General features: G+C 39.6%; 2 protein-coding genes across 8 annotated transcripts in view; one reads left to right on the top strand and one right to left on the bottom strand.

The window, feature by feature from the left end:
- The first annotated feature begins 115 nt into the window (after positions 1–115).
- Positions 116–12430, top strand: SPATA4 (spermatogenesis associated 4). 4 transcript variants are annotated; one of them, XM_043557871.1, is made up of 8 exons: positions 116–369; positions 1211–1340; positions 1694–1812; positions 1918–2138; positions 9306–9422; positions 10730–10807; positions 11134–11200; positions 12318–12414. In XM_043557871.1, exons 1-7 carry the CDS (start codon positions 152–154, stop codon positions 11154–11156), a joined length of 906 nt encoding a protein of 301 aa, XP_043413806.1. In that variant the 5' UTR covers positions 116–151; the 3' UTR covers positions 11157–11200; positions 12318–12414. The 4 variants fall into 4 exon arrangements, with proteins under 4 accessions (XP_043413806.1, XP_043413790.1, XP_043413782.1 ...); XM_043557855.1 differs by having other exon boundaries at positions 10718–10807; XM_043557847.1 differs by lacking the exon at positions 11134–11200 and having other exon boundaries at positions 10718–10807; positions 12318–12424.
- Positions 12431–17474: 5044 nt separating this feature from the next.
- Positions 17475–27610, bottom strand: part of WDR17 (WD repeat domain 17) — a 107276-nt gene continuing 97140 nt past the window's right edge. For all 4 annotated transcript variants that reach the window (XM_043557824.1, XM_043557833.1, XM_043557807.1 and 1 more), the window contains 6 exons: positions 25927–26068; positions 25547–25649; positions 24394–24495; positions 20360–20458; positions 19861–20044; positions 17475–17761 (listed from right to left, as the gene is read on the bottom strand). In XM_043557824.1, the coding sequence (XP_043413759.1) occupies positions 17642–17761; positions 19861–20044; positions 20360–20458; positions 24394–24495; positions 25547–25649; positions 25927–26068 (750 nt within the window). In that variant the 3' untranslated portion in view covers positions 17475–17641. The remainder of the gene's footprint in view (positions 17762–19860; positions 20045–20359; positions 20459–24393; positions 24496–25546; positions 25650–25926; positions 26069–27610) is intronic.

Here is a 27610-nt window from a genome sequence, read left to right as displayed (position 1 = left end):
CCCGCCCCCGCCCCGCCCACCCACGGGCCCCGCCCCGCCCACCCACGGCCCCGCCCCGCCCACCCACGGGCCCCGCCCAGCCGCGCTGAGACCCCGCCCCCACGAGGCCCCGCCCCGCCGCGGACGCTGCCATAGAAACCCAGAAAGCGACATGGCTGCCGCCGGCCTGGGAGGAAGGCTTTTGACACTGCCGGCGGCAGCTCTACCCAAGTCACCGTCACTTTCGCTACAGGCAGCAGCTTCCATCCGCGGGAAGCCTAAGAAATATCTGGTCTATCCGCATCCACCGAAGAGCTCCCGCCTGTCCCCGTCGGTTCTGCGCTGGCTCCAGGGCCTGGATCTCACCTTCTTTCCTAGGAACGTCAACAGGTGCAGGAGCAAGCCGCCTAGACGGGGCCTGAGCACCCCGGGGACCCGCCGACCACTCGGCTGCCCCGCCTGCCCCGCCGCGGCACTGGGCGCAGATGGCCTACTCCCCTGGTTTAGGTTTCAGACCCCGACCCCCACCCGCTCAGCGCGCGGCGGCGCGCGCGCGCGCACACACACCCCTTCTTTTAGGGAGCGGGCCTGGAAAATACATGATGAAGCACTCGCTTATTCATTTACCCATTCAATCATCACATTTTAGATTTAAGCTAATATAGAATGCCTTGGTGACTACAAAAAAATACTGATAGTCAAGGCTCTTTCTTTAGAGACACTGGACATTAATAATCGTGGGGATCAGTTTATCCTCTGGATGGCATCTAGTTTTTCCAATCAGGGACTGGAAAAAAGTTGCTGCTGAACTGCAGCCACCCTGAACGTAACGGGCGGTTAATATCTGCTCTGGGAATGCGAACTAATTTCCATAAATATGAAGACGATGACTTTTTTGCAGACTCTGGTTTACTAATTTCAATATTCCTTAATAGAGACATGCCTGAAATTTTCAATGTGCATCGGAATCACCTAGGGATCTTGTTAAAATGAAGATTCAATACAAATTAATAGTTTGGGTTCATAAAAAGAACACGAAAGCCTTTAGTGTGTATCTAATCTTATTAAAATTCTATTCCATAGCAGGTCTTCCTCAGAGCAATGATCCAACAAAACTAATTTTATAAGTTATTTGCTGTCAGTGTGGAATATTAAATTGGTGTTAATTGATTATAAAACAAACTGTAAAAGTAACCACATTTTATTTCATTTCTTTAATATTATGGATCAGGGATTTTTCAAATGGCTTCCTGATTGCAGAAATATTCACTATATATTACCCCAGGGACCTTAAATTGTCATCCTTTGAAAATGGAACTTCTTTGAAAGTCAAGTTGGATAACTGGGCACAGTTGGAGAAGGTAAATTAGCAGTCATCGACTTTAAGAAGTTTGTGTTTTAAATGGTGTACTCCTGATGTCGTGGATATCTACACACACGTGCGTGTGGCTGTGCCACGAAGCTGGCAGCTTGTTTCCGTGTATTAAAATGAATGTTATTAAAGTTTGTCAGGAGTCACTTATGAAACTCATTTCAAATTGGAGGATAGAATGGTTGCTTTTCTTGCTGAACGATATTTTTTAATAATTAACATGTTAAAATTAAAAACTATTAGTTGAGAGACAAAAAAAAAGGGGGTTAAGGTGAATACAAAGTAAATGAAGATTTTTACGTAACTTCTTATAATGAAAATACCTTCTTTCTACTATTAAAGTTCCTGGCAAGAAAAAGACTTAAATTACCTAAAGAGCTAATCCATGGAACAATTCATTGCAAAGCTGGAGTACCTGAAATACTAATACAAGAGGTTTATACTTTGCTAACGCATCGAGAGTAAGTCATTTGGAATCTTCTAGCGATACAACTTAAAATGAAAATTTGATAATATAAATCACATTACTAAAATATGGCTTGTCAACAATATTTTTTTCTTTCCAGAATTAAAAGTATCCAGGATGACCTCGTGAATTTCACAGACTACAGTTACCAGATGCGTCTGCCCCTGGTTCCTAGCTCCACAGCTTCCAAGTCGATTAAAGATAACATTAGGTCATCAGAGATAAAAAGCAATCCCAACACGCTCAGCAATGAACTTAAAGTAGAATTCCTCTTCCTTTTACAAATGTTGCAGAGAAAATTAAGGAGAAAACTGAATCCCAGTAAGTTTTCCTTGGAAATAGTCAACTGAATTCTTCCCAACGTAGTGAGGCTATGCTTGAGTACAGATGAAAGAAAAGTTGACGACTGTTTGTCCCAACCCTGCTTTTTCTATCCCTGGTTTAAAGGGAAAGTGGTTCTCTTATGCTTAGCAGTGGAATGATTTATCATCACTGGAGTGGTTTACGGCATTTTTTTTTTAAATGAAAGCATAGGTTAACTTAGTATATTAACACTTCTCTTTTTAGAAAAGAGTGACTATGTTCACATAAAATTCTGTGGGAAGTAAGTTCAAATATCAAGTTACTAACGAGGATGAGAATATTTCAGACTTCATCAGGATGTAAGTACTTTAGGAAAAGCCTGGATTACCATGATTTGCTCTAGATGACTTCCAGACCATGGTCATGGTTGTCCTGTAGTAGCCTCGGTATGTAGACTGGGTACGTAAGGTAAGGCAGATGGAGGCAACCCACGGCAATCTTCCAGAGAGATCACTGAAATAATTCTCAAAGCATCCAAAGCATTTGCCATCAGAGTCCCAACAAGTGACAAACAAAATAAGTGAACTTTCTTTCTTTCATTGTTGTTGCTTTACTAACACTTAACTTAGGACACCATTGGTCTCAGAATTCTATAGTCCTTGATTCCAGACATTTAGTGACTTCATCATGACCGTGGCACTAAAACCATTCAAGAATGAGGCAGCTGTAGGTCGGTAGGATTTCTCCCTCATTTGAACCCCCACTTTCTGAAGAAAAGAGCCATTTTCTCTCTAGTCTCTGGAAGGAAAGGAGAGCAGTAACTGTAACTTCCCCTCACAATGTGAGTTGGATATTTTCATCCTGTTGCTCTGTTCATCTCCCACTGCCTATCATTTTTTGTTTCTCTTCCTTATTTGCTCTTACTCATGAATTTGTGAGTAGAAAAGAACTGAGGTCATTAATCCTGTTGTGGAATTATATAGTCAAATTCTTTTGTAGGTTTTTAAACACTAATTCTGCTGATTCATGCATGCATATAATGTAGATGTACAACTTTAAAAAGACAATGACTAAATATTTGTGTATCACTGCATAATCTATGACGTGGAACATTACCCATAGCTTTATATTCTCCTGGTGTCCTGCTCTTACCGCCTTCTTCATACTTGCCTCTGAGAGTAACCATTGTCCTGAAGCCTTTGTCATTGCCTTGACTTAAAAAAGTTTGTTTATGCGCACGACTTACGTTCTTCTTAACTTCATTCACATGTATTTCTTAATTGAGAAGATCTTATCAAACTCTGTACTAGGTAGAATGTCTCCCATGTTGTTCATGCCCCAATCCCTGGAACCTGGAACCTGTGAATACGTTGTATTACATGGCAAAAGAGGCTTTGCAGAAGTCACAGACCTCAAAATAGGGAGTTTATGCTGGATTATTCAGGCGGATCCAGTCTAATCACATGAGCCCTTAAAAGCTGAGATGGTTCTCCAAGTGGACTCAGAGGAGTGCAGCAGAAGCAGGAACAATTTGAAGTGTGGGAGGGCCTCAACCTGCCACTGCCACAGAGGCCACCTGGAGAGCACAAGGTGAGGGCACGGCCTCAAACAACTCTCAGGGATGGCCAGCAACAAGACAGATTTTGGACCTAGAATTGCAAGGAGCCAAATTCTGCCAAAAACATGAATGAGCATGGGAGAGGATTCATCCCCAGAGCTTCCAGAAGGAATGTGGCCCTGCTAACATCTCGATTTCAGCCTGGTGAGCCTCTAAAAAGAAGCCCATAGACTTCTGTACTGTGAGAGTAAAGATGGCTATTGTTCATAAGCCACCAACTTTATGGTAATTTGTTATGGCAGAAATGAAAAACAAACACAAACTTCATAATTAATACTGTTGGCATCATGAGGTTATAAAAATATTCTCCTATCCTTACTTTGACTAAGATTTAGCCTTTCCATTTTTTAAAAATTTTGATTTCAGTTAACACAATGTTCTATTAGTTTCAGGTGTACGATTTAGTGATTGCTTCCATACAACGCCCAGTGCTCATGGCAAGTGCATCCTTCATCCCCATCACCTATTTCCCCATCCTACACCCACCTCCCTTCTGGTGACCATCTGTTTGTAGTTAGGAGTCTCTTAGTTGTTTTGTCTTTTCTTCCCCTTTGCTCATTTTTTTTTGTTTTTTAAATTCCACATGAGTGAAATCATATAGTATTTATTTGCCTTTCTCTGGGTGACTTATTTTGCTTAACATTGTACTATCGAGCTCCATCCATGTTGCAAACGGTAGGATTTCGTTCTTTCTTATGGCTGAATGATAACTCATTGTATGTATGTATATATACATATATATACCTATATATATATATATATATATATATATATATATATATACATATACACGTTATGTTTATATACATATAAACATACACACCATATCGTCTTTATCCATTCATCCATAGATGGATGCTTTGGCTGCTTCCATCATTTGGCTATTGTAAATAACGCTGCTATAAACATCGGGGTGATGTATCCCTTTGAATTAGTATTTTTGTAGGCCTTGGGTAAATATCTAGTAGTGCAATTACTGGATTGTAGGGCAGTTCTACTTCTCACCTTTTGAGGAACCTCCATATCATTTTCCAGAGTGACTGCACCAGTTTGCGTTTCCACCAACAGTGCAAAAGGGTTCCTATTTCTCCACATCCTCACCACCACTTGTTGTTTCTTGTGTTTTTTATTTTAGCCATTCTGACTAAAGGTGTGAGGTGGCATCTCATTGTAGTTTTGATTTGCATTTCTCTGGTGACGAGTGCTATTGAGCATCTTTTCATGTGTCCGTTGGCCATCTGGATGTCTTCTTTGAAGAAACATCTGTTCATGTCTCTGCTCATTTTTTGATTGGATTGTTTTTTGGGTGTTGAGTTGTATCAGTTCTTTATATATTTTGAATACTAACCCTTTACTGGATATGTCATTTGCAAATATCCTCTCTCATTCAGCAGGCTGCCTTTTAGTTTTGTGGACTGTTTCCTTTGCTGTGCAGAAGCTTTTAATTTTGATGTAGTCCAAAGAGTTTTTGTTTTTATTTCCCTTGCCTCAGGAGACATACCTAGAAAAATGTTGCTATGTTAGCCTTTCATTTAAAATAATTTTTCAACTTTACTGAGGTATAAGTGACAAATAGAAATTACATATATTTAAGGTGTAAAACTTGGTGTTTTGATATACATATACATTGTTCAATGATCACTGCAATCAAACATATCCATGTTCAGAGCGCCTGGGTGGCTCAATCAGTTGAGCGTTTGACTTTGGCTCAGGCCACGATCTCACAGTTCCTGAGTTCAAGCTCTGAATTGGGCTGGCTGCTGTCAGCGCAGAGGCCGCTTTGGATCCTCTGTCTCCCCTTGCTCTGCCCGTCCCCTGCTCAGGCTCTCTCGCTCTCAAAAATAAACATTAAAATATCCATCTCCTCACAAGGTTGCCGTTTTCTTTCTTTCTTCCTTTTTCTTTTTTCCTTGTTTGCTTGCTCTGTGTAGTGAGTACACTTAAGGTCTACCCTCTTAGCAAATTTCAGGTACACAATACACAATTAGATGCAGTCACCATGCCACATGCCACACCATGCCACACATGAGACTTTGCACCTCTGATCTGCATCTCCTCACGTGCCCCTCCACCCCATCCTTAGAAATTACCATTTCACTCTCTGCTTCGAAGAGCCTGTTTTACATTCCACACAGAAGTGGAAATGCAGTATTTGTTTTTCCATGTCTGGCTTATTTCTCTTAGCATAACGTCCTCTAGTTTTATCTGTGTTGTTGCAAATGATAAATTTTCCTTTTCATTTATTATTTATTCATTTTGAGAAAGAGACTGTGCCAGTGGGCAGGGGCAGAGAGAGGGGGAGAGAGAGAATCCCAATCAGGCTCCTCACTAACCATGAACCGTGAGATCATAACCTGAGCCCAAACCAAGAGTTGGAAGCTTAACAGACTGAGCCATCCAGGCACCCCCCAAATTTCCTTCTTTTTAAAGGCGGATTAATATTCCATTTTGAGGGTTTGCATGTGTGTATGTATATATGTACATATTCTCTATACAGTCATCCATTTTTGGACATTTAGGTTGTTTCTGTATCTTTGGCTAATGTGAATATTGCTGCAGTGAACATGGGGATGCAGATATTTCTCTGAGATACTGATTCTGTTTCCTTGGGACATATACCTAGAAGTGGGATTGCTGAATCATACGGTAGTTAATTTGGGAGAGAATCTCCATATTGCTTCCATGATGGCTGTGCCAATTTACATTCCAGCAACAGTGTAGAAGGGTTCTCTTTTCTCTCACATCCTCATGAACACTTTTTGTCTTTTTTGATAGCAGCCATTTTGACAGATGTATGATGATATATTATTGTGGTTTTGGTTGCATGTCCCTGATTATTGGTCATCATTAGTGATGTTGGGCACCTTTCATACATCTGTTTGCCATTTGTGTTTATTTTGAGAAACATCTACTTAGGTCCTTTGCCCCATTTTTAATTGGGTTATTTGCTTTGTTCAGTACTGAGTTGTATGAATATCCGTTTTGGGTATTACTTCCTTATAAAGTATTAAACACTGATGAAGGAAAGAAGACACAGATAAATGGAAAGACACCCCATGTTCATGGATTAGAAGAATTAATATTGTTAAAATGTCCATACTACCAAATTGATCCATGGAGTCAATGCAAGCTCGCAAAACTGAATGGCAGTCTTTACAGAAATAGAAAAAACAATCCTGACTTCCACATGGAATCACAAAAGAACCTGAAAACCCAAAGCAATTCTCTGAAAGAACAAAGCTGGAAGCATCACACTTCCTGATTTCAAACTATATTAAAACAATAAGGTACTGGCATAAAAAACAGCCATGTAAACCAATGAAACAGAACAGTGAGCCCAGAAATAAATCCATGCATTTACAGTCACCTGATCTTGAATAAGGATGCCAAGAACACACAATAGGGAAAGGACAATCTATCTCCTCAATAATCATGCTGAGAAAATTGGATATCCACTTGAAGAATCTCACACCCCAAATCAAACCCAAATGGATTAAAAAACTTAAACATGAGACCTGAAACCATATAACTGCCAGAAGAAAACACAGGGAAAAAGCTTCTCGGTATTGGCAATGAATTTTTGGAAATGACATCCAAAACACAGGCAACAGAAGCAAAAATAAATACATGGGGTTGTATCAAACTAAAGTGCTTCCTGCATAGCAAAGGAAACAAGAGTGAAAAGGGAACTATAAAATGGGGAAAAAGTGTTTGCAAAGCATGTATCTGATAAGGGGTTAGTCTAAGATCTTAATTTGAAAAAAAAAAGATCTTAATTTGTCTGCAACTAAAATGGAGAACCAATGGTCTCAGAACCATTTTTTGAATAGTCTGTTCTTTCCCCACTGATTTGTAGTATCCTTATGTCTCAAACTTTCCAAGTTTCTGTGTATATCTGGGCCTGTTTCCTATATATATATATATATATATATATATATATATATATATATATATATATATCCTAGCTGATTTTGTCTAAATGTGTGCAACTTCATCACCCGTACGATCTTAGTTACTATGGCTTTATAGCAAGTGTTGGCACTTGGTAAACAAGTCCTGCCATTTTTTCCCCCTATGAAGTATCCTGTTGCACGGACCTATTTATTTCATTCACCGTGACTTTTACTGTTAGGAATTCAGTAGTACCGCCTACTGCTATATTTGCATTCACGTCTATCGTGGTATTTTGTGCTCTTTATTCTTTTTCCGTTTCTTGTTATTGTTTCACCTATCTTTTCTTCTTTTGCAATGATTGGATTGAATTTTTTGTAAAGACTGTCTCCCCCCACCCCCCCAAAACTGACTTGGAAAATTTTAAATTTCTACTCTTTGTAGTGCCATTCTAGAAATTTTACCATGCAGACTTATCCTCGTCTAAAATTAATGTCTTTACTCTTTCTCCAACTATAAGGACCCTAAAACACTGACGGCTCCTTGTCAGCCCCTTACCGCACTTCAGCATTTTAGTTTTGTCAAGTTACCTTATTTCTAACACCATAAATCAGATACGATTATTTTTCATACAGAATGTTTGCTTATACTTAGTCTATCTCACCATCACTGTCACTCACTGGTTCTCATTGGGATTTCTAGAGCCAAACACAAGTATTCTATTTAACCTTCTAATTAAAAGTCCATCTTTGCACAAAGTTAACCTGTATCTCTCTTGTCCTCCTGTGAGCACACTTTCTCTTTAGCCATGGATCACCTCAACCCTTCAGATTCTGCAACAGTATTCTGTTATCACCCATCTTGATCTTTGAGGCTGCTGATTTGAAGCTCAAAGTCATGAACTGTGATAATTATAGTTCTGAGGATGCTGCTGACCAGAGCTGTATTTAGCATGAACAGGGTCTGGCTGATAAGTAGAAATAACCTTAGACTCTTCTTCAAGCTGCAGAGGAGCAGTAAGTGATCTTTAGAAGCACAGGGAAGTTGATATCCAAGTGTGATAGATAGAATTATAGAATTAGTTAATGAGAAATAGGGGAAACAAAGAAATAATTTTAAGTCACTATTTTTAAAGCATAAATAGGTTTGCCAAACAGATACTGCATGTTGTTCATATGAAATATAAACAATATTTAAGAAATCATTTAACCTGTGATGACAGAAGTCAATACAGTATTTTCTTTTTAGGATACTGTGTAGGAGAGACAAGCAGGGGATTTGGGGGGTACTTACTAGTAATATATGATCTCTTGACCTGGGTGATGGCTACCCCAAGTGTATTCATTCCAAAAACTCATCAAGCTGTAAACACATAATTTGTTTACTTTTCTGTATACATATTATTACTGAATAAAAACTTATCAAAAGAACTAAGAACATAAAGATAGTCTTTAAAATAACGGGTTTTTTTGAAGTAACTTTTTTAAAGCCACTATCTTGTGCATCAAAGATGTGAAAAATGTGGGGAGAAGGTTAATAGTCTTCATATTCACACCACTCTTAAGAATATGATAAAACAGATGTCTAAAGAATTTGCCTAATTTTTAAATTACAGTGTCTTATTCTGGCCCTGGCCGTAGTGATTTTCTAACAGTTTTTGTGTTCCTATTTCATAGAATGGTTTGAGGTCAAACCAACAGTGGGAGAACTTACTCTTGACCACCTTCCGACCCATGGCTCTCGGTGCAAATATAATTCCATGATTTCAAGGGAAAGAGTTACTCCTGTTTTACGTGAGTCTTTGTTACTGTGGTTTTATTCTTAACTTTTTACCTGTGAACTGAACCTTTTGCTGCTACTTGGTTCCTTAGAATTTTTTTAAACAGTGAAAATGTTGGTCTAGGCATTCAGTCTAAAACTGTGTATTAGGCTGGTGTCGGCATGCTCTGGGTAGGTGGAGGGGCCACACAGTCCGCTGAGTACCGGTCACACTGGGGAGGTTTCCAAGCCAGGTTCCCCCCACCCCACCCCAAATAAAGGACCCACTTCAGCTCTGATGTATCTTTAAAGAGGTGGGTCTGAAACAGGTGAAGGCCAGTGCAGAGCTCAAAGCTCAATTCTCTACCAGCAGGTAAGGAATCAGCCCTAAGGCAGATACGGATACTTGCATACTTGTATTACAACAAGCCCCTAGTTTAAATCCTGGGAGTTCAGAAAGTGTTCATAGCATAGCAATCTAGAGCCCATAAGCCAAAATCAGTCTCCCACCCTGTTTTTGTAGAGCCTGCAAGTTAAGAATGGCTTTCACATTTTTAAATGGTTCAAACAGTGTATCAGAAGAAAAATGGTATTTTCTGATGCACGAACATTGTATGAAGGTCAAGTTTCTATGTTCGTAAATAAAGTTGTACTGGAACACAGCCAGGACCGTTCCGCATGCCATGTCTATGGGCTGCTTTTAAACGCGACAAAAGCAGGGCCGAGTCGCTGCCCACAAAGTAGGTTCTAGATTTAGTGAATAAAAACAGATATAACCAATAAAACCAATAAAACCAATTACAGGGACATGTTGAGGACATACTTTCATTGAAAATTATTCATTGCTCATCTGAAATTCGAACTTAACTGAGTGTCCATGTTTTGTTTTTACTGTCAGGGCTCTGATGGAAAATAGTAGGGGACCTGTCCTACAAGGCAGGATTCCTAAAATGTTAAGGGTTTCATGGGGGTGGGGGACACAGGCCTTTGTTTATATAGGGTCTGGAAAAGCAATGTTAACAGATTCCTCCTTTTAAACTTGTGATTTCTCAGAGCCTTTAATATGCTAATACTCATTGTAAGCAGTGAAGAGGAGAGGTACCCAGGGAAGTGTTTTCCAAACTCTATTTGATCACACATCACTCTTATTTGGTTTTGTTTTGCTAATGGCCTGGTAGAACTACCATTTCTAAGAGCACACTTTGTAATATCTAGACATTAGAACAGTCCATTAAAAGGTCTAACTCATATGCTTGAGGCATGGTACTCAGCATGACTCAACACAAGTGAATAATGACGTTTCTATGGGAAAAAAAAAAAGTATCCATAGTTTCACCTTCAGATTCTGGGAACACATCCTCTCCTTCAACCTGCCTCAACCTTCTTCCAGCACTGACGCCTGCAGGGAGAGCTCCAGCAGGCAGAAGCTGTGGCTCCAGGGCAGAGGCTGGGGGGCGGGGGGCGGGAGGGTGCTCTGCTGGTTCCCTTACTTGCCTCTTTCCCCTTATGACTACTTGGACCTGCCTGGGGGTGGGAAAGCACAGGACCACTTGCTTCGGGACCTGCAATGAGAAGGCGGGAAGAGGAATGAGATATTGCAAGGCCTCCTTCCTGCATAAGAAACAGATGCAAAGTGTCCACATATATGTGTGTGTGTGTGTCTACACACACACACACACACACACACACACACAATGATGGCTACTGATACTTGAATAGCTGAAGAACTTTCCTTTATCTTTCCAGAAACATTTCAAGGTCACAAATGAGTTTTTAGAAAAATAATGCTCTCATTTCGGATCACAACTCCAAGGAGAGTGGAGGCCTGCTTTTACGACTGTAATGACGTAGCAACTGCTGCACGTGACTTCTCCCCCATTTTATTCTCTCCATGCTCTTCTACGAGTCCCCCTCACTGCAGCGGGCTTTCTCCATCCTTTTCAAAGTGGGTGATGGGCTAAGCGAGACACCACCAGGACAGATCAGGATGGGAAGAAACATGCTTTTCTCTCTCCACTTCTCTCAATCCTATTCCAGAAACTTGGATCCTCTTAGTCTGGGCATAACGGAAATTAATGAATGGTGTGCAGCTGACTTTGGTGATTACATCGATGAGAGCTGTTTTGCTAGATTTTATTTTTTCCAAATTAATTCAAGGGATTCCATCTCAGTTGTCTCTACTGAAAGAGCAGAGTGTTTAGGTCAGGTCAGCTAACATAATCGGAGCGAGTGGAAGAAGGGGAGCAGACCCAGGCCGCAGGTAAACCAGGATCCTATTTTACCATCTAAGACTGCGCGGCCAGCAACGGCACCAAATCCACAGGCTGTTCGCCTCAAAAGCTTCTAATTCTCAAATAGGGTGGCCAAAATTAATTGTACGATAGGCTGTTGCCTTTGTTTTTTTCGTTGACACTGAAGTCCCTCCCTATGTTTACCTAAACCTAGCATCTAGTGAACTCGTGGGCCGAGGGAGAATACATTTCTTAGCTGCCACTGGTCCCTCACATGAGAACTGAGCGACCTGGAAGGTCAGCCAGTTTGGACGCTTCATTGCAATCAGAGTTCCAGAAACTAAACTGCGAATTATGTGTATTTGCCAAATCTCAGCACTGTTAGAATCGAGGCCTCAGCTGCTTTCTGAAACAACATCTAAAAATAGTTGAGTCATATTCAGTATCAGATACACCGAACTAAGCCCCGGGTATTTTAGGCACTGCTAATGGCTTTTGGAAGTGGGGGGCATTCCGATTTTTTATTTACGGCCACTACACTGCGTGCTTTAAATATTCTACTTACGAGGCATGTAGATGAACCTGTGTTCAGACTGTTGCTGATCCTTGTGCAAGTTCCGTATGTTAGAAGCACTGATCATCGCGCAAATGTTTAATAACCACAGACTGATTTTAATGTTGTTTATTTAAATATGCCAGGAAATACAGGTACTGTTGGCAATCCACTTAGAAGAATTCATGTCAAACAAGCTGGAAAATATTCTTTTGAATCTGCTATGAACCCTATCACAAACACGAAAAAGTAACCTTGAAAAGCACGTGTCCAATGGCTTTGAAGATGTAATGCAGCGTCTCCTGCCATCCTAGAGGGTCTAATCACCTGGTTGTGGGTATATAAGTAAATTAAAGCGATGTCTTATCCATAATTGGGCTCAAAACGTGTTGTTTTTCTTTTCAATTCAACAACCACGTATTAAAACACCTGTGCCAGGTACTGTTGAAAATGCAAAATCAACAGAGAAGGAGCAAAAATCATTTTAAAAGGTACAGTTAAACATAATTCACCATGACAGGTAAAAGTTTTCTCTCATCAATTCTGTAGCAATGGTGGATCTGCTTTGTTATGTTTTCCTCATCAGAAGTGAAAAGAGCAACCACTTTGCCTGATATATATCTACACATCACATGCACTCAGAAAGAATGCATTCCAAACGGTGATTATCACACATTGGCCCGGAAAGAATACTGCCCACCCCCATAAATAGCTAGACTTAAAACATTTTTAAAAAACAGGCATCATCCTTCTTGTTGATAGGGAGTTGCGGGAGAGGAAAAAGTGTGCCTCACTTGCAATTTGGTTCTGGTGTTTAGCAAACCATTTAGCTCAATTGAAAAATTTCTACTGGTTGCTGCCACTCCCCAGAATTTTAGTGGAGGGAAACCAGAGTTGGCCGATATCTTGAAAGATGGATTATCTTCCATGCATTCTTACAATTTTACATTCACATTTGGAAAATTGTCTTCAACTGTAATTAGTCATGTTGTTACGCTCTCTCATTAACAGTCTCATCTGACTTCCAAGATGAGCATTACTAATGCTGGATCCTGAGACACACACGCCAATCTCCAGCTAAACTCTGTTCGTTGTTTTGCATTGCTGAAGGCTTGGCTTTATTAGAATTTCTATCTCCAAAGACTTCTGTGTTTAATTTCACATTTGGGGCAGGTAATATTTAGTGAAAGAAATTAAAGAGGGCCCACATAAAATAGGATGGCTTCTTGGGAGTGAGTGTACAATCTAGTTTTATCTGAGGTAAAGGGTATATAGGTTAAATGTGTACCTTAAGCAGCCACACGTTACCCATCTGTTACCTTGCATTCTTTTAAAAACAATTTTTTTTTACGTTTATTTATTTTTGAGAGAGACAGAATGCGAGCAGGAGAAGGGCAGAGAGAGGGGGAGACAGAATCCGAAGCAGGCTCCAGGCTCTGAGGTGTTAATACAGAGCCCGACGCGGGGCTTGAACCCACAGACTGTGAGATCATGACCCGAGCTGAAGTCGGACACTCAACCGACTGAGCCACCCAGGCACCCCTGTTACCTTGCACTCTGCTGGCACAAATCTGAAGTAGAAAATTATGAGACTAATTTTTAACCCATAAAATATAGTTCCTTAGGAAGGGGCTATAGAAGCAAGTCTTTGGAACCTCAGCTGGGGAAAAGATCCAGAGAAAAGGATTTAAATTTGGGTAGAGAGTCATACAAAATGTTTCTTTATTCTTCTCCTGACTGTATGTTCAATCTCCTGAAAAAGCTGATCACTCACCACTGCCTATGGTAAGTTCTCATGACTCCCATGGGGCCTCTGGAGAGCAGTGGAAAATACGAAATACACTGTATGCTTCATAGTGAGCAAATAAATGGAGGTAGCAGGTATGGTCAAAGTAGGTAATTTCAAGAGCTTCAGGAAGATGAGTTGTATTAAGAGAGGCCAACACTACAGGTGTATCTTAAGAAGGCCATTTACTTCACAAAGGATCTTTGGCAGAAGGAAGCAAGGAGCTTTTCTAGGAGCAACAGCAGCTCCTCTGGGAGCACAACCTTTTCAATCAATTGGTACAACACTCATCAGGGACCGGACGCCTCTGTGATACGCTGTTTGCATTATTAGTAAGCTTTTCCCCTTTTATGCTAATTTTGGGGTTTACTACAGTCAGTATTTCTTACAAGTTGGAGAATCATCTTCCTGAAAAGCCTAAAGAAGTGATTTTTCTAGGTTTCCAAGTAAAGTAATAACACAGATGAACAGTTCAGCCCTTCACACCTCTGATGATTCTGGCCCAGCATTTATGGAGAGACCGTGTTCTCTCAATGGCATATGTGGGGACAAGGCTGATGCTCATTTTAGCGGTTAACTCTGTCATATTTGGTTTTAACTGCAGTGTTTCCTGAAATTTAGGGGACCTGAAATACGTACATACAGACATACAAATCTCGATAACTACATGCCATATCATAGCACTGTCATATGGCTAATTAAATTTACCAGAAGAGTACTTTTTTCAATTATTTAGGAATAAATGTTTCAAAGATATAGTGCAATAAGCACTTATTAAGAGTTGACCATAAAGATATCTTCTGTATTACTGCTACACTAAATCTAAACCCAAAATTTTATAAACAATTAGGGAGGCTTTTACTATATTCAGAATGCCTTTTGACTTAAGACCAAAAAAGTGTCAATTTTCCTATTTTAAGGACAACAAAATACAAGTCATTGCTTTAATGCAACCATGTTCCTGAACACCTCTGGATGATTTCATGGAAAAATCTATGTGTGTGTGTATACATATACATATATGCATATATGTATACACAGACATATATGTATACACACATATATGTCAATTTTGATTGACATAAAAATCGTATTTCCCAAGACGGAACTCATTTTGATGTTGCAATTTTGTTAACCACCTGGTACTTTCTATAGACAAAATATTTTTCCAATGCTTTCAAAACCATTATCTAAGGAGACTTCTTTCCTAAAAGCATATGTAACCTTACAAAATAATTTGTCCATGTTATCAATAATATAGACATCTTCTTATAGTAAAATAAGCTAATATTATTTGTTTGGGTTTTCATGCATATGAAATGTAACAATGGAAAACCTTTTATAAATTTAAAAAACTGCTTTGTTTTTCATATTAAGGCACAATAGATGCAGAGTGGCATGGTCAAATGACATAATTCTATGAAGAATTAATAGTTACAATTAATACTAAGGTACAGAACATTATAGAAGTCAAAGAGTAATAGAATTATATTTGAATCAATTCAATTTAGATTTTAGACACAAATTTGGTTCCTCCTCTATTATGTTCATGTGCTAAAGAGTTATATTTTTTCAGTTTGTACATATCATTTTCCCGCATTCATTTAAAATACAGAAGAAGGAAATAATTGTTTATCTGTGTAAAACTTAAACTCAATGGTATCTTTTCTTTCAAAGTAGTTAAAGCACAGAAGATAGGCTTCTTAATCTATTTTAAAACAAAAAGAATTACAGTAGGATTTCAACTGCCATTTTTAAGTGAATTTTACTACATATATGCTAATGAAAAATTCTCCCACCTAAAAAAATTTGAGTTACACATATAACCAAGGATTTAAAAAAATACTTCTATCAATGAGTCACATATATTCTCTTCTACAGTGTTAATTAAATCTTTTTAATAAAATAGAATTTAGGCCTTCTAATGTCTTTTTGAGGAGTTAGAAGTGGTTAATGCAATAGAGAGTACATAATATATATCTTATTTTCTGTTTTAGAAGTGGGCTTAAGAAAAATTTTAAAATACTTTCAATTCAACAGGTTTAAATATAATAAAAAACCACAATTATTTTATTTATATAAGCTCACTCTTTAGACAAAAACATCTATATTATGAATCCTATGAAACAGCTCGAGTACCAAGGTATTATTGTTCCTAGTCATACATTAATTTCATAGACCTCAAAATCAGAATTCTAATACAATTGAAATACTGGTAGTCATGCCTCAGACTTTTTTAAAAAATAGTTTTATTATTTTTTTTGTTTTTTTGTTTTTTTTTTTTAATATTTTGAGAGAGAAAGAGAGTGAGCAGGGGAAGGGAGAGGTAGGGGAGAGACAGGGGGAATATTATGCAGGTTCCATGTCCAGCGCTGAGTTGGACACGGAACCGAACATAGAGTCTGAAGTGGGGCCCGATCTCACAACCGTGAGATCATGACCTGAGTCAAAATCAAGAGTTGGACGCCTAACCGACGGAGCCACCCAGGTGCCCCAATAGTTTTACTCTTTTAATAAATATTTTAAAAACTTGAATTTATAATATACCCCAAATTTTAACTAATATCCTATTTACTCATAGAAATTTGAAACTAAATTTATCAAATAAATGTTATAGAAAGTTAATATAAATCAATTAGAGATTACTGTAAATATTAAATGCATAATCAAAACTAATATCCATACATATCAAATATCTTTTAAAATAGTCAATTATCATCAAATGTAAATTCTCAGACCAATTTAACTGCATTTGTGTTTTTCATGCGTCGATTTTTGTTATGCCTACATAACCTAGTCCTTTATACTTGCACATTTAATTTCAGTTAAAAAATTTGGTAATGCCTTCTTTTTTTAAAAAATAAAACTCGTAAGTATTTTGACTGTGTATCCATGTATTAACACGCAGTAAGCTCGTAACTGGAAAGTTTTTATTAAATATGAACTAAAACTAGTGGGTTACTATATATTTTACAGAGGACAATATAGGTGTTTGTTAACTCAAAGATCAGTCATACATACCTTAGTTACATGTTGATATTCCAATATTCCTTAAGTACTTACTACATGTCAAGCACTATTCTTTTTTTTTTTTAATTTTTTTTTTTTTTTTTTTTTTTCAACGTTTATTTATTTTTTGGGACAGAGAGAGACAGAGCATGAACGGGGGGGGGGGGGGCAGAGAGAGAGGGAGACACAGAATCGGAAACAGGCTCCAGGCTCCAAGCCATCAGCCCAGAGCCTGACGCGGGGCTCGAACTCACGGACCGCGAGATCGCGACCTGGCTGAAGTCGGACGCTTAACCGACTGCGCCACCCAGGCGCCCCAGTCAAGCACTATTCTATCTGTTGTGTTATTTTATATGTTTCAAAGTTTCAAAAATATATCTTTTGGTACCTTTTATGCTTTCTGAAACTTTAATATGCTCTTTTATATTTTTCGGTCTTTTATAACTTAAATATTATCTTTCTCCCAAATACGGCTACTCTATTTTATAAAGAATACACCTATTTTTCCTTGAAATTACATGACTATTTTATTTTTTGAAGCTGATGAATTAAGTCAACTGTTATTCCCACCTCCCCTTCTCCCCTCAACCTTTGGTTGTGCACAACAAAAGTTAAGGTAATATTAACCCACAAAAGGTCTTTTTTAAAAAACAGTTAAACATGGAGAAAAACCTGTCAAAATGGGTTGAGTCGTATTCCAGTCCCTAAAGGTGAGAATGGGTTCACCTTTGCCCACATCAAAGCGTCATTCAATGAGATAGTAGATTTCCCGTCTTCAAGGAAAAATACAGGGCCCTGCACACAGAATTGAGGAGAGAGACGATGAGATTATAAATGTGTAACATGCTTTTCAACTTCCAGAAACAGAATCACTCTGATACAAAACTACTGGCAATATTTAGGCATTGCTAATGGGAATTTTTAAAATATGAGAAAATCCGATTTTTTTGAACTGCTACAAATATCGCTAAACTTTAAAATATCTTAATATGCCTTTCACAAGAGAATTTAGTTTTATAACTTAAGTTCTTTGAATACAGTAGTGCTACCAATAACGACAGGTAGTGCTAATCTATTAATACAAAGTAAACATTTTATAAAGGCATACACGCCTAGCATAGACTTAAATATACTTTATTTTAATCAGATGGCCTGCATCAATACAGCTGGGAAAATTATTCAGACCAGAAGCTCTGAACCTGCTCTCTAGAAGACAAAGAACATGTTGCTGTAGATGTGTCTACATAATTTAAAATCATGTCAATCATACGGTTTACTAGCATATTTATAATTTAGCTATGTCAGTTACTTTGCATGTCAAGGATAGTTCTGAAGCACCAAATGCAAAGAAATCTTTCAATCTGTTTCTCCTAGCTCTCAGAAGGAAAAGCATGATTTAAAAAAACACAAACTGGAATAAAAAACTTATCTCCTTAATTATCTTCTAAAGTTATCAGATTTTTTATCACAATTTCAAATGGTACAGCTTGTTGTTAGTAAATTATTCGAGACACTGGAAAATCCATCACATGAAATAGAGAGCTTCCTACTCTCAAGTACCCCTCAAGTACCTACCTACAGGCACTTGAAATTTCATAGTTCTAACCAGAATATTACTTTTCTGTTGAAACAGAAGTATCCTGGGAGAGGAGCACCCCATCTCCATTGGTCATCTGCACTTCAGTGTGTGTAAGATAATTAGTAGGTCTTTTCCTAATGCAGGTTTGGGCGCGGAGAGGTTAGGCAGCCTATGTGTTGGGCCACGTGGCTACTGCAGATGGAGAAAAAGATCTTGAAGTACCAGGACAAATGGCACAGGGAGGGCCGCGACTAGTGCTGAAGATGAACTTTTTGCTCTTAATTATAAGTTACTGAATGTACTGCTTTGATTCTTGACCTCTGAATGGAAGTGGATAAAAACTATGCACGTCAGTGTCCTGTTTTTTTCAGAATATATTAGTTAAATATTACTTAAACTTAGCTTATGGTGTCAAGTCAAGCTATGGTTAGGGTTTACATGAGCAGCAAGCTATTTAATTTAAATGGTTATTCCAAAAAAGCAGCTGTCCCCATTGACCTGGCATATCAGTATGAGAAATGTAATTAGTCACATTCCATTAGAAATCTAAGAATCCACTGAGTAAAATGTGAACACTTTTGGGAGGTGGTGTTCTTTCAGTCCAGACTGTAGTTTCAATCCGCATTCTGTATGGATTCCGCTTTGTTGACTTCACGTGGACACCTACACCGGGCCCTGACTCTGAGATGATGAAGGCCTCTCCACTGTCTGGAGAAAACAGCACCCCTGGGTCACACTGGGAGGCTCTGGAATGATTCACCATCATTACTTTTGACTGTATGTTAGGGACCTTCCTCAGGAATTAGTCATCCCTTGTGACGGGTCCCAGTAATTTGTAACTGTTGAAAAATTCAGGAAGTCACTCTAAGAACATATACAGTATATCAATAACACACACCTGCCAGTTTTTAATGTCTTTGTGTTTATAAAACACAAATGGAGAATATCAAGTTAATTTTAATCTATTTAGCTATAATTTATAACTATGTTGATTGTAGCTTTGTCTCCCTTATTTAATTTCCCAAAGGATATGATCTGTATATATTTGTAAACATTTGTTACTAAGTATACCTATCACATGAATTGCTTTCATGATAATACAAGGAGCATCTCTCTGAATTTATTTTAAGGAACAAACGACCATTCATACTAACTATACAGCATTAAGGGCAGTGTTTTCTCAGGGGTCACCAGTCTTATTTATAGGTACCGACTTTTATTCAGATTATGCTTATTCTAAGACCATATTGTTTTGAGTAACTGAACAAATGAAAATAATGGAAATGAACAATTTAGGCCTTACATTAGGCTGTACCTGGATTTTTAATCCCGTAAGACAAGAGATGTGAATATCTGAATGACTGGGCAGATTTGATCCAGTCACATAATCTGGCCCAACAATTCCTTTGAGTGGTTCTTCTTGTAGTCTCTTTAGTAAAGTTGCATAAACCATTCTTTGTGAATCAGAAGGGGGTGTATATGGAGATTCTTCTGGTGATCTATATTTTCAAGAGATATTACATTTTCATTTTCATACAACCACAGAATTATTAAGGTTTAAGTTAGAAACAGTCCCTGATGATTATTTAGTCCCCATTAGAGATGATGGCAAATTAACTTTAGGCTTAATTTATAGTAAAACGAAGTACTTTAAAAAGGCAGAAAACAATAGGATTGTAAATGATGACGGAATATATGCTGACCAAACCAAGATTCATTTTTCGGCAAAGACTAATAGCCAATCCACATTTTCAATAAATTTGTGTATAATATTAACACCTCCGTATCCCAATTTTTACACTGTCCTCACTCACCGGCTCGTGGACCGTGTGCAAGCTCTCCACGCATCCAATTCCTCAGAGAGGTGCTCAATTTTTAAAGGCACTGATACCACCCGACGTTTTAACAGCTGACTGAAATGTGGAACAGAAATTAACAACTGACATCCAAGACTAAGATAAGAAAGAAAGCAAATGAACTTTAAATAATTGCTATTTTGGATTTAACAACTACTGTTCAAAAACACGTGTATACATGAATGCGTGTGTGTGTGTGTGTGTGTGTGTGTGTGTGTGTGTGTGCGCTTACTTGTGTATCTGGCCTTCAAGTTCCCTGGAAAGTTAAAGACGTTCAATACTGTTGGTTGGATGACAGTCTGAGCGAGCAGATGAAAAAGGGACTAGCGAGGGAGGGGGTCGGAGGGTGAGGGAAACAGGTGACAGTGATTCAGGATGTACTTGCTGTGATGAGCACCGGGTGATGTATGGAAGTGCTGAATCACTATATTGTACACCTGAAAACTAATATTACATTGTATGTTAACCAACTGGAATTTAAATAGAACTTTAAAAAAACTTAAAAAAATAAAATGTAAAACTAATAAATAAGAAAATAAACAAATGAAGGACCAAACTATGGAGACTGGATAGTCCAGCCAAGAATGCTGAATAACAGCCACACACAGCAGGGGTGGGAGGTGGCGCATGTCTGAATTACAAATGAGTATCAAGAGTAAGAAAACAAGTGGGAGAATGGCTAGAGCAGAATGTCGACCAGCAGAAAGGAATGGAAATGCTCAATTCTTGAGAGACAGAGACTGGTGAGAAAAAGCAGGAAAACAGCCACAGTAGTGATCCATCACATCCGCGTAAGGAAAACTGGAAAGAGGTCTAAGTGGTATTAATTAGGAGGCTTTAGATAAAGAATTATTAGTCCTCGTTTCTATACTAAGTCACAGACTCCGTGTGCTTTTCAAGGAACTAGTTACGGGACATTTAAAAGCAAAAGCTGTTTGGGAGATAGAAAGAAACAGAACGTAAGACCTTACAGATGAACTTAAGGGTACAGGTAAGCCATTCTGTAATGTACATTTTATGGTTACTCCCTCTAACTGTCCTCATTCTGCTGGGACCTAATAAGATCTGGTGAGGAAAAAGGCACACACCTCCCCCTACACACGCCTAACACTGTAGTAATACTATCTCAAATCAGCAAGTTACCATTTTCTTCAACCCCAAATTACTGAACTTAAGATCATTTTTTGAGAGAGCGCAAGAAGGGGAGAGCAGAGGAAGAGGGAGAGACAGAATCTCGAGCAGGCTTCACACCCAGTGTTGAGCCCCACGGTGGTGCTCAGTCTCACAATGGTGAAACCATGACCTGAGCCAAAATCAAGAGTCGGATGCTTAACCGAGTCACCCAGGCGCCCCCCCAAAATTACGGAACTTAAAATTTGTATTGACAACGTGGCTAGCTCCAAAATGAATTCCCTCAACACTGTGCCTTCCGTGTCTACAATTTGGCACTTGACGTGTCTTTCCCGCTGGTAGTGTTTGATGATCTACTATATGCAAAGCAGTGTTAAAGAGTGAGGAGAAAACAAGACACTGAGAAACTACCAGCGGGAAAGCTTCCATACATATGGGGTCACAAGTAATTCCGTTTGACCAAAGTGGAGAACGCAGAGAAGGCTAAGGTGGACGGCTTGGTCAGAACCCTATTTCTGTAGACCTTTAACGTCAGACCAAGAATCTGGTAGTTCTGTGATGGACACTGGGGAGCCCCGGAGGGCGCTGAGGAAGGGCAGTGCTTCAGGAAGGCAGAAGCCACAGTGGGGTCAGGCAGGCAGCAGGAGGAGGACAGTGATCCAGACAGCAGGTGACCAGATGCAGGGCTACAGTGGGAGGGAGTTACTGCAGACCCTTACTGCGGTCAGAGAAAACACCCGTGACCGTCACCATTAAATTCTGGGAGACAGAAATAGAACGCCATAGTCAAAAGAAGGGACACAGGAGAAGCAGCCGTTTGAGAAGGAAGAGGATGTTCATTTTGAGCACACAGAGTTGAAGCCAGGGTTCAGTGAGCCACAGAGCGATGTCACAATAACTGGCAAGGCAGAGCTACAGAAAGGGCCAGGTTTCTGAAGGACAGAGTACAGAGAGGGGAGGGGAGGGGAGGGGAGGGGAGGGGAGGGGAGGGGAGGGGAGGAAGAAGACCGAGAGGGAGCTGGGAAGCAGAGGAAGGAACAAGCCTGGGGACTCAGCCTGAGAGCAAGGCGGCAGTGTGAGCACAGGAAATAGACACCGTAATCAGGGAAGTTCTTTCCAATTAGGGCCTTAAGTTTCTCCTTCTCAACTGTTTCTCTCAGACACATTCTCCCAGGTCTCTTCTGCCTTACAAAAGCCTCCTTTCATTTCTGATATTATTTCAAGGGACCATTTCCTCTCTCTTTACTTTCATTAGCCAAGTCATATTTATTAAATGAATATATTTCATTAAATAGATTTTAATTCCATGTGGTACATACACCCTATTGCTCCCAGATTTTCAAATTATTGAAAGCTGCTTTCACATCTGGGCCTGCTGCCTGCACAGAAGTAGATTTTTCCCTGAGTGCCTAGCAGTGTCCCCTCTGCCCCCCTGCCCGGTCTGCTCTAGGTGGGGGCCCTACATCTAAGCAGGACCTTCTCTGCGACCAGAAGGAAGAGGAGGGAAGAGAAAGCTTTGTTTCTCACCGAATCTCTGCCCGCATGAAGGCACTCAGAACAACTGCTTAGTCTCACACTCAGCACTGTTGGGGGTTAGCTACTCTACCGATTAGCAAACTGGTCAACTTGGAAATGCTGTGTGGGGAAGGCACTGTGGGGCTTTCTTTTTGATTATAACAAGTTTTAAGCACAATGGCCAACATTCAGCAAGCTGTTAGAAGATACAGGAGTCTGGCAGGAAGGGTACACCCAACTACAAAATAGTGACTTACCCACTATTCACAAATCCTCTTTACTCTGCTTTTTCCTACTCTAGAGAGTGGAAAGGTAAAATACCCAGTTTTTGCTCTGTTTTTTTTTTTTTTTTTTATTTTTTAAATGTATTTTTTAAAGTTTATTTTATTTTATTTTTATTTTTTTTAATGTTTATTATTTTTGAGAGAGAGAGAGAGAGACAGAGGCAGAGAGCAAGAACAGGAGGGGCAGGGAGAGAGGAAGACACAGAATCGGAAGCAGGCTCCAGGCTCTGAGCGACCAGCACAGAGCCTGATGCAAGACTCGAACTCACAGACTGAGAGATCATGACCTGAGATGAAGTCAGCCGCTTAACTGACTAAGCCACCCAGGCGCCCCTTATTTTTATTTATTTTGAGAGAGAGAGAGAGAGAGAGAGAGAGAAAGCAGGGGAGGGACAGAGACAGAGGGAGAATCCCAAGCAGGCTCCACACTGTCAGCGTCACAGCCTGACACAGGGCTCGAACCCACAAACTGTGAGATCATGACCTGAGCTGAGATCAAGAGTCTGCTTAACTGACTGAGCCATCCAGGGGCACCTTCCTCTTCTTTCAAAATTCGGGTTCCATAGATCCGGCCGGTAGGACACCAGCCTAAGGGGGCCTCTCCTTCCTGAGTCACATGGCCTCATCCTTTGGGGTCCCCATCCTGTCACCTTTCTCTCCTTCCCACTTAGACTGCAGACATAATACACATGACCCTGTCACCAGGTAGTTCAAGCAAGTGGAAGGAAACCAGGGAGGTCAGTGTCAAAAGAAGGGAAGAATTCAGGTCCTCAATGGACTCTGGCTGCAGCTCTAATGGCCCTGGAATGTGGAGACCCCAAGTGTCTCGACAGAAGACCAATAAACCCCACACATTTAAGCTACAATCAGGATTTTGATTATTTATAGCCTAATTTACTTCTAATTCATATAGTTTGATTGCTGCTTTATTATAAAGTACATACTGGATGAATAAACGGATACATCCAGTATATATCTGGTGCCTTCTGGACACACTCAGAGACTAAAACCTTAGGGAAAGGAATGTCTCTCATTTCATACCAGAAGAGAAATCATTTTTACCTTGTGTACTCATAAAGTGCTGGAACAATGCTTTGGTACTGTCTTCTGATGGCCAATAATGCACCAATATAACCACATAAGATGAGCAATTCATTTCGAGCTCTAAAAGAGAATATAGTTTTTAAAATTCTTTTAACTTGAGGTATAGAACATTACTCACATATATAGTTACCGTACTTATATCTCTGTATTTTGATGGGTGACATTTATAGCAAAATATGTTTAGAAAATTTTCTCAACTTGAAGATGTTTTATTCATGAGTTGAGTCCCTTTCAGACATTTATGCTACAGCACAAGTAATGTGTTAACTTTTGGCTCCTTGTTTTCCTCTATCCCTTGGCCGTTTCTTCATGCAAATTTCTAAGGAACTCATTAGGCCTGATTTAGGAGTTCGTGGCACATTATAGACTCTAAGCAAGGACAGGGCACACCCTCTCGATTTCCCGCTGGGGAAACGTCTAAGTTTCCCAGGCTGTGGCAACGTCTTTCCCGCACTGCCATTAAAACAGTAATAGCCCAAAGCCTCCATTGCAAACTATACACAATCTCCGGGGACTTTCGTTCTGTGGACGAGTGTCCTTCCATACCTGAATGCAGGGCTGGTAACTAGATGTCACTCCCTAGCACCTTCACTTTTCCCCCAGTAGTATGCTCTGTGCACAGTGGCTGTTTAATAGACATGACCACCAGCTTCTTGAGGACTTCGGATCTAAGACCACCCCAGCGCTCTGAATTAGCCCTGTTTGAACCAGGTGTGCGTGTGTGTGTGTATCCATGTGTGTCTGTGTGTCTTGTCTTTGTGTCCATGTGTGTCTCTGTGTGTGTGTGTCCATGTGCATGTATGTTCATGAGTCCATGTGTGTCCGTGTGTGTGTCCGTGTGTGTGTCCATGTGTGTCTATGTGTCTGTGTACACATAAATAAATATACACACTGTAGGTATTAGTAAAAAGGACCATGAGAATTTATTTTTTCCGTTTCCAATTGACCTCTGTATTTTTTCTTAAGAATGGCAAATATAAATGTAATTTTTCTCCAAGGGCACTTCTCTATCCAAGATGATCTTATTTCTTGATATGAACACCAAAAACAATATAACCATTTTCAAGCATTACATAGATTCCCTTATGTATTTTGGAGTAAAAGCACTTACTTAGTACATGTATGCAAGACTAATTTTTCAGTACGGATATAACTCAATAGGTCAAGAACGGGGTAAACGGTATCCAATGTCCATTCTGAGCTACTGATGCATTCTGGCAAAACAAAACCAAATAAGAGATGATCTAAATAATCATACTAATCATGTTCATCCGATTTTTAACTTACATAATTAATTCTCTCCTGGCCATCTCATCTGGACAAGTATTGCACATCTACCCTCTCTCAAGTCCCCATAGCACACAATCAGCAATCTCTTCCTTTTTTAAATTTAGTATGGCTGGTGTCTGACTTTAAGGCTGCTTGTCAATACTAATGAAAGGCTAAAATCAGCGAGTAGATTTGAGTTGATACCACCAACGGAAAACTTACCTTTGATGAAGTCAATACCAATAGGAAGGGCTTTTTCAGGCTCTTGACTTAACAAGAAATACTTCACAGTCTCAAATATATTACCATCCGCAAGGGCAGCCTCTGCTAACTGCATACATTCTTCTACTGTGGGTAGCTTGCACTGAAAAGTAATCGGTTTAATGACGTCACTAAAACTTAGAGGGATACACGCAGCAGTGTAAGTACTAAACATCTCCAATACGCCTACTATGCTCTTCCTAGTAAAGTTGCTCAAAACAGATGCCAGTGAAATAATTTTTATTAAAAGCACACATTTATGAAAATATCTTTAGGATCTAATAACAGTAAATGAGGTATTAATTACCTACGTGCATCAGTAGTTTTTCATCACGCAAATACTTAATGAAAAAGGTAGAAGTAAATTATCCTGTGATATTGGAATTAGTATCCACACATGTAACTTAGAAAAACACATGCTGAGACTTATCACTTCAGAATATACTGACCACTGTCAGAAACTACATTAAATACAGAAAACATAAAAAATACACTCTGACATCTCACACACACTGTGGAGTTTAATTTTGCTTGGCCTTTGAGACAGAGCAACTTAATTTCAAGTAGAAAGGCAAAACACGTTACAAGCTCTCAAAGTTTTTAGCTCTGACATTCTGAAATGCCACAAAATGCAGATTTTGAGCCCAGGAAATTTCATTACTGGAAAACGAAAAGCACTACTCCCCAGTTTTTCAAATGATTTTTTTTTCCTGTTGAAACTCAGTCTGCTCCTCCCTTAGCTACGTTCTCCTGCTTCCAGGGTGCAGGCGGGGGTTTCCTGCATTGTCCCCCTTCCAGCACCTATAAATAGTTAATGCTTCTTCTCAATGGGGTTGGCAACCACTGATGCGGTGCTTCCACAAAGGTATTTTGTGTTACGACTCCAGAGGGCGCGGTTCGCGCACAGCAACGTTGCCCATCTCCTCACCTCTGAGGTTTATCACTTTCTTCCCTCTCACTTTTATGTCCCCTTAAGTTACTAGGTTGGTTTATTCAATAGTTTCGTATTTTCTGTTTAAAGGGGGTTCGGAGATGGGGGACAGATGATGGGGATCAAGGAATGCACCTGCTGTAATGAGTACCCAAGTGTTGAGTCACTATACTGCACACCTGAAACTGATATTACATTGTATGCTAACTACCTGGAATTTAAATTAAACTTAAAAATCAAATAAAAATTGGGGCGCCTGGGTGGCGCAGTCGGTTAAGCGTCCGACTTCAGCCAGGTCACGATCTCGCGGTCCGGGAGTTCGAGCCCCGCGTCGGGCTCTGGGCTGATGGCTCGGAGCCTGGAGCCTGTTTCCGATTCTGTGTCTCCCTCTCTCTCTGCCCCTCCCCCGTTCATGCTCTGTCTCTCTCTGTCCCAAAAATAAAAATAAATGTTGAAAAAAATTAAAAAAAAAATCAAATAAAAATTATGTAAATTGAACATTTTGGATTCCACAATCTCTCTTAAAAATTACAATGAACTAAATTAAAGGAGCTCTCGTATATATAAAATTTCATATTGTTTCCCCAACTTCATTAACTAAATGCCAGTTATTTACTGAGCAACTATGTGCACTAGGTATTACAACTGGCTAAAGTTCTTCACTCTGACATATGCTCCAAGAGTAAAGGGAATAAAAAAAAAAATGGTTTCTAT

This window comes from Prionailurus bengalensis, chromosome B1, assembly GCF_016509475.1.
Source record: "Prionailurus bengalensis isolate Pbe53 chromosome B1, Fcat_Pben_1.1_paternal_pri, whole genome shotgun sequence".
Lineage (NCBI taxonomy): Eukaryota > Metazoa > Chordata > Mammalia > Carnivora > Felidae > Prionailurus > Prionailurus bengalensis.
The sequence above is the reverse complement of the archived record's forward strand: the minus strand, read 5'-3'. Positions and strand labels throughout refer to the sequence as shown.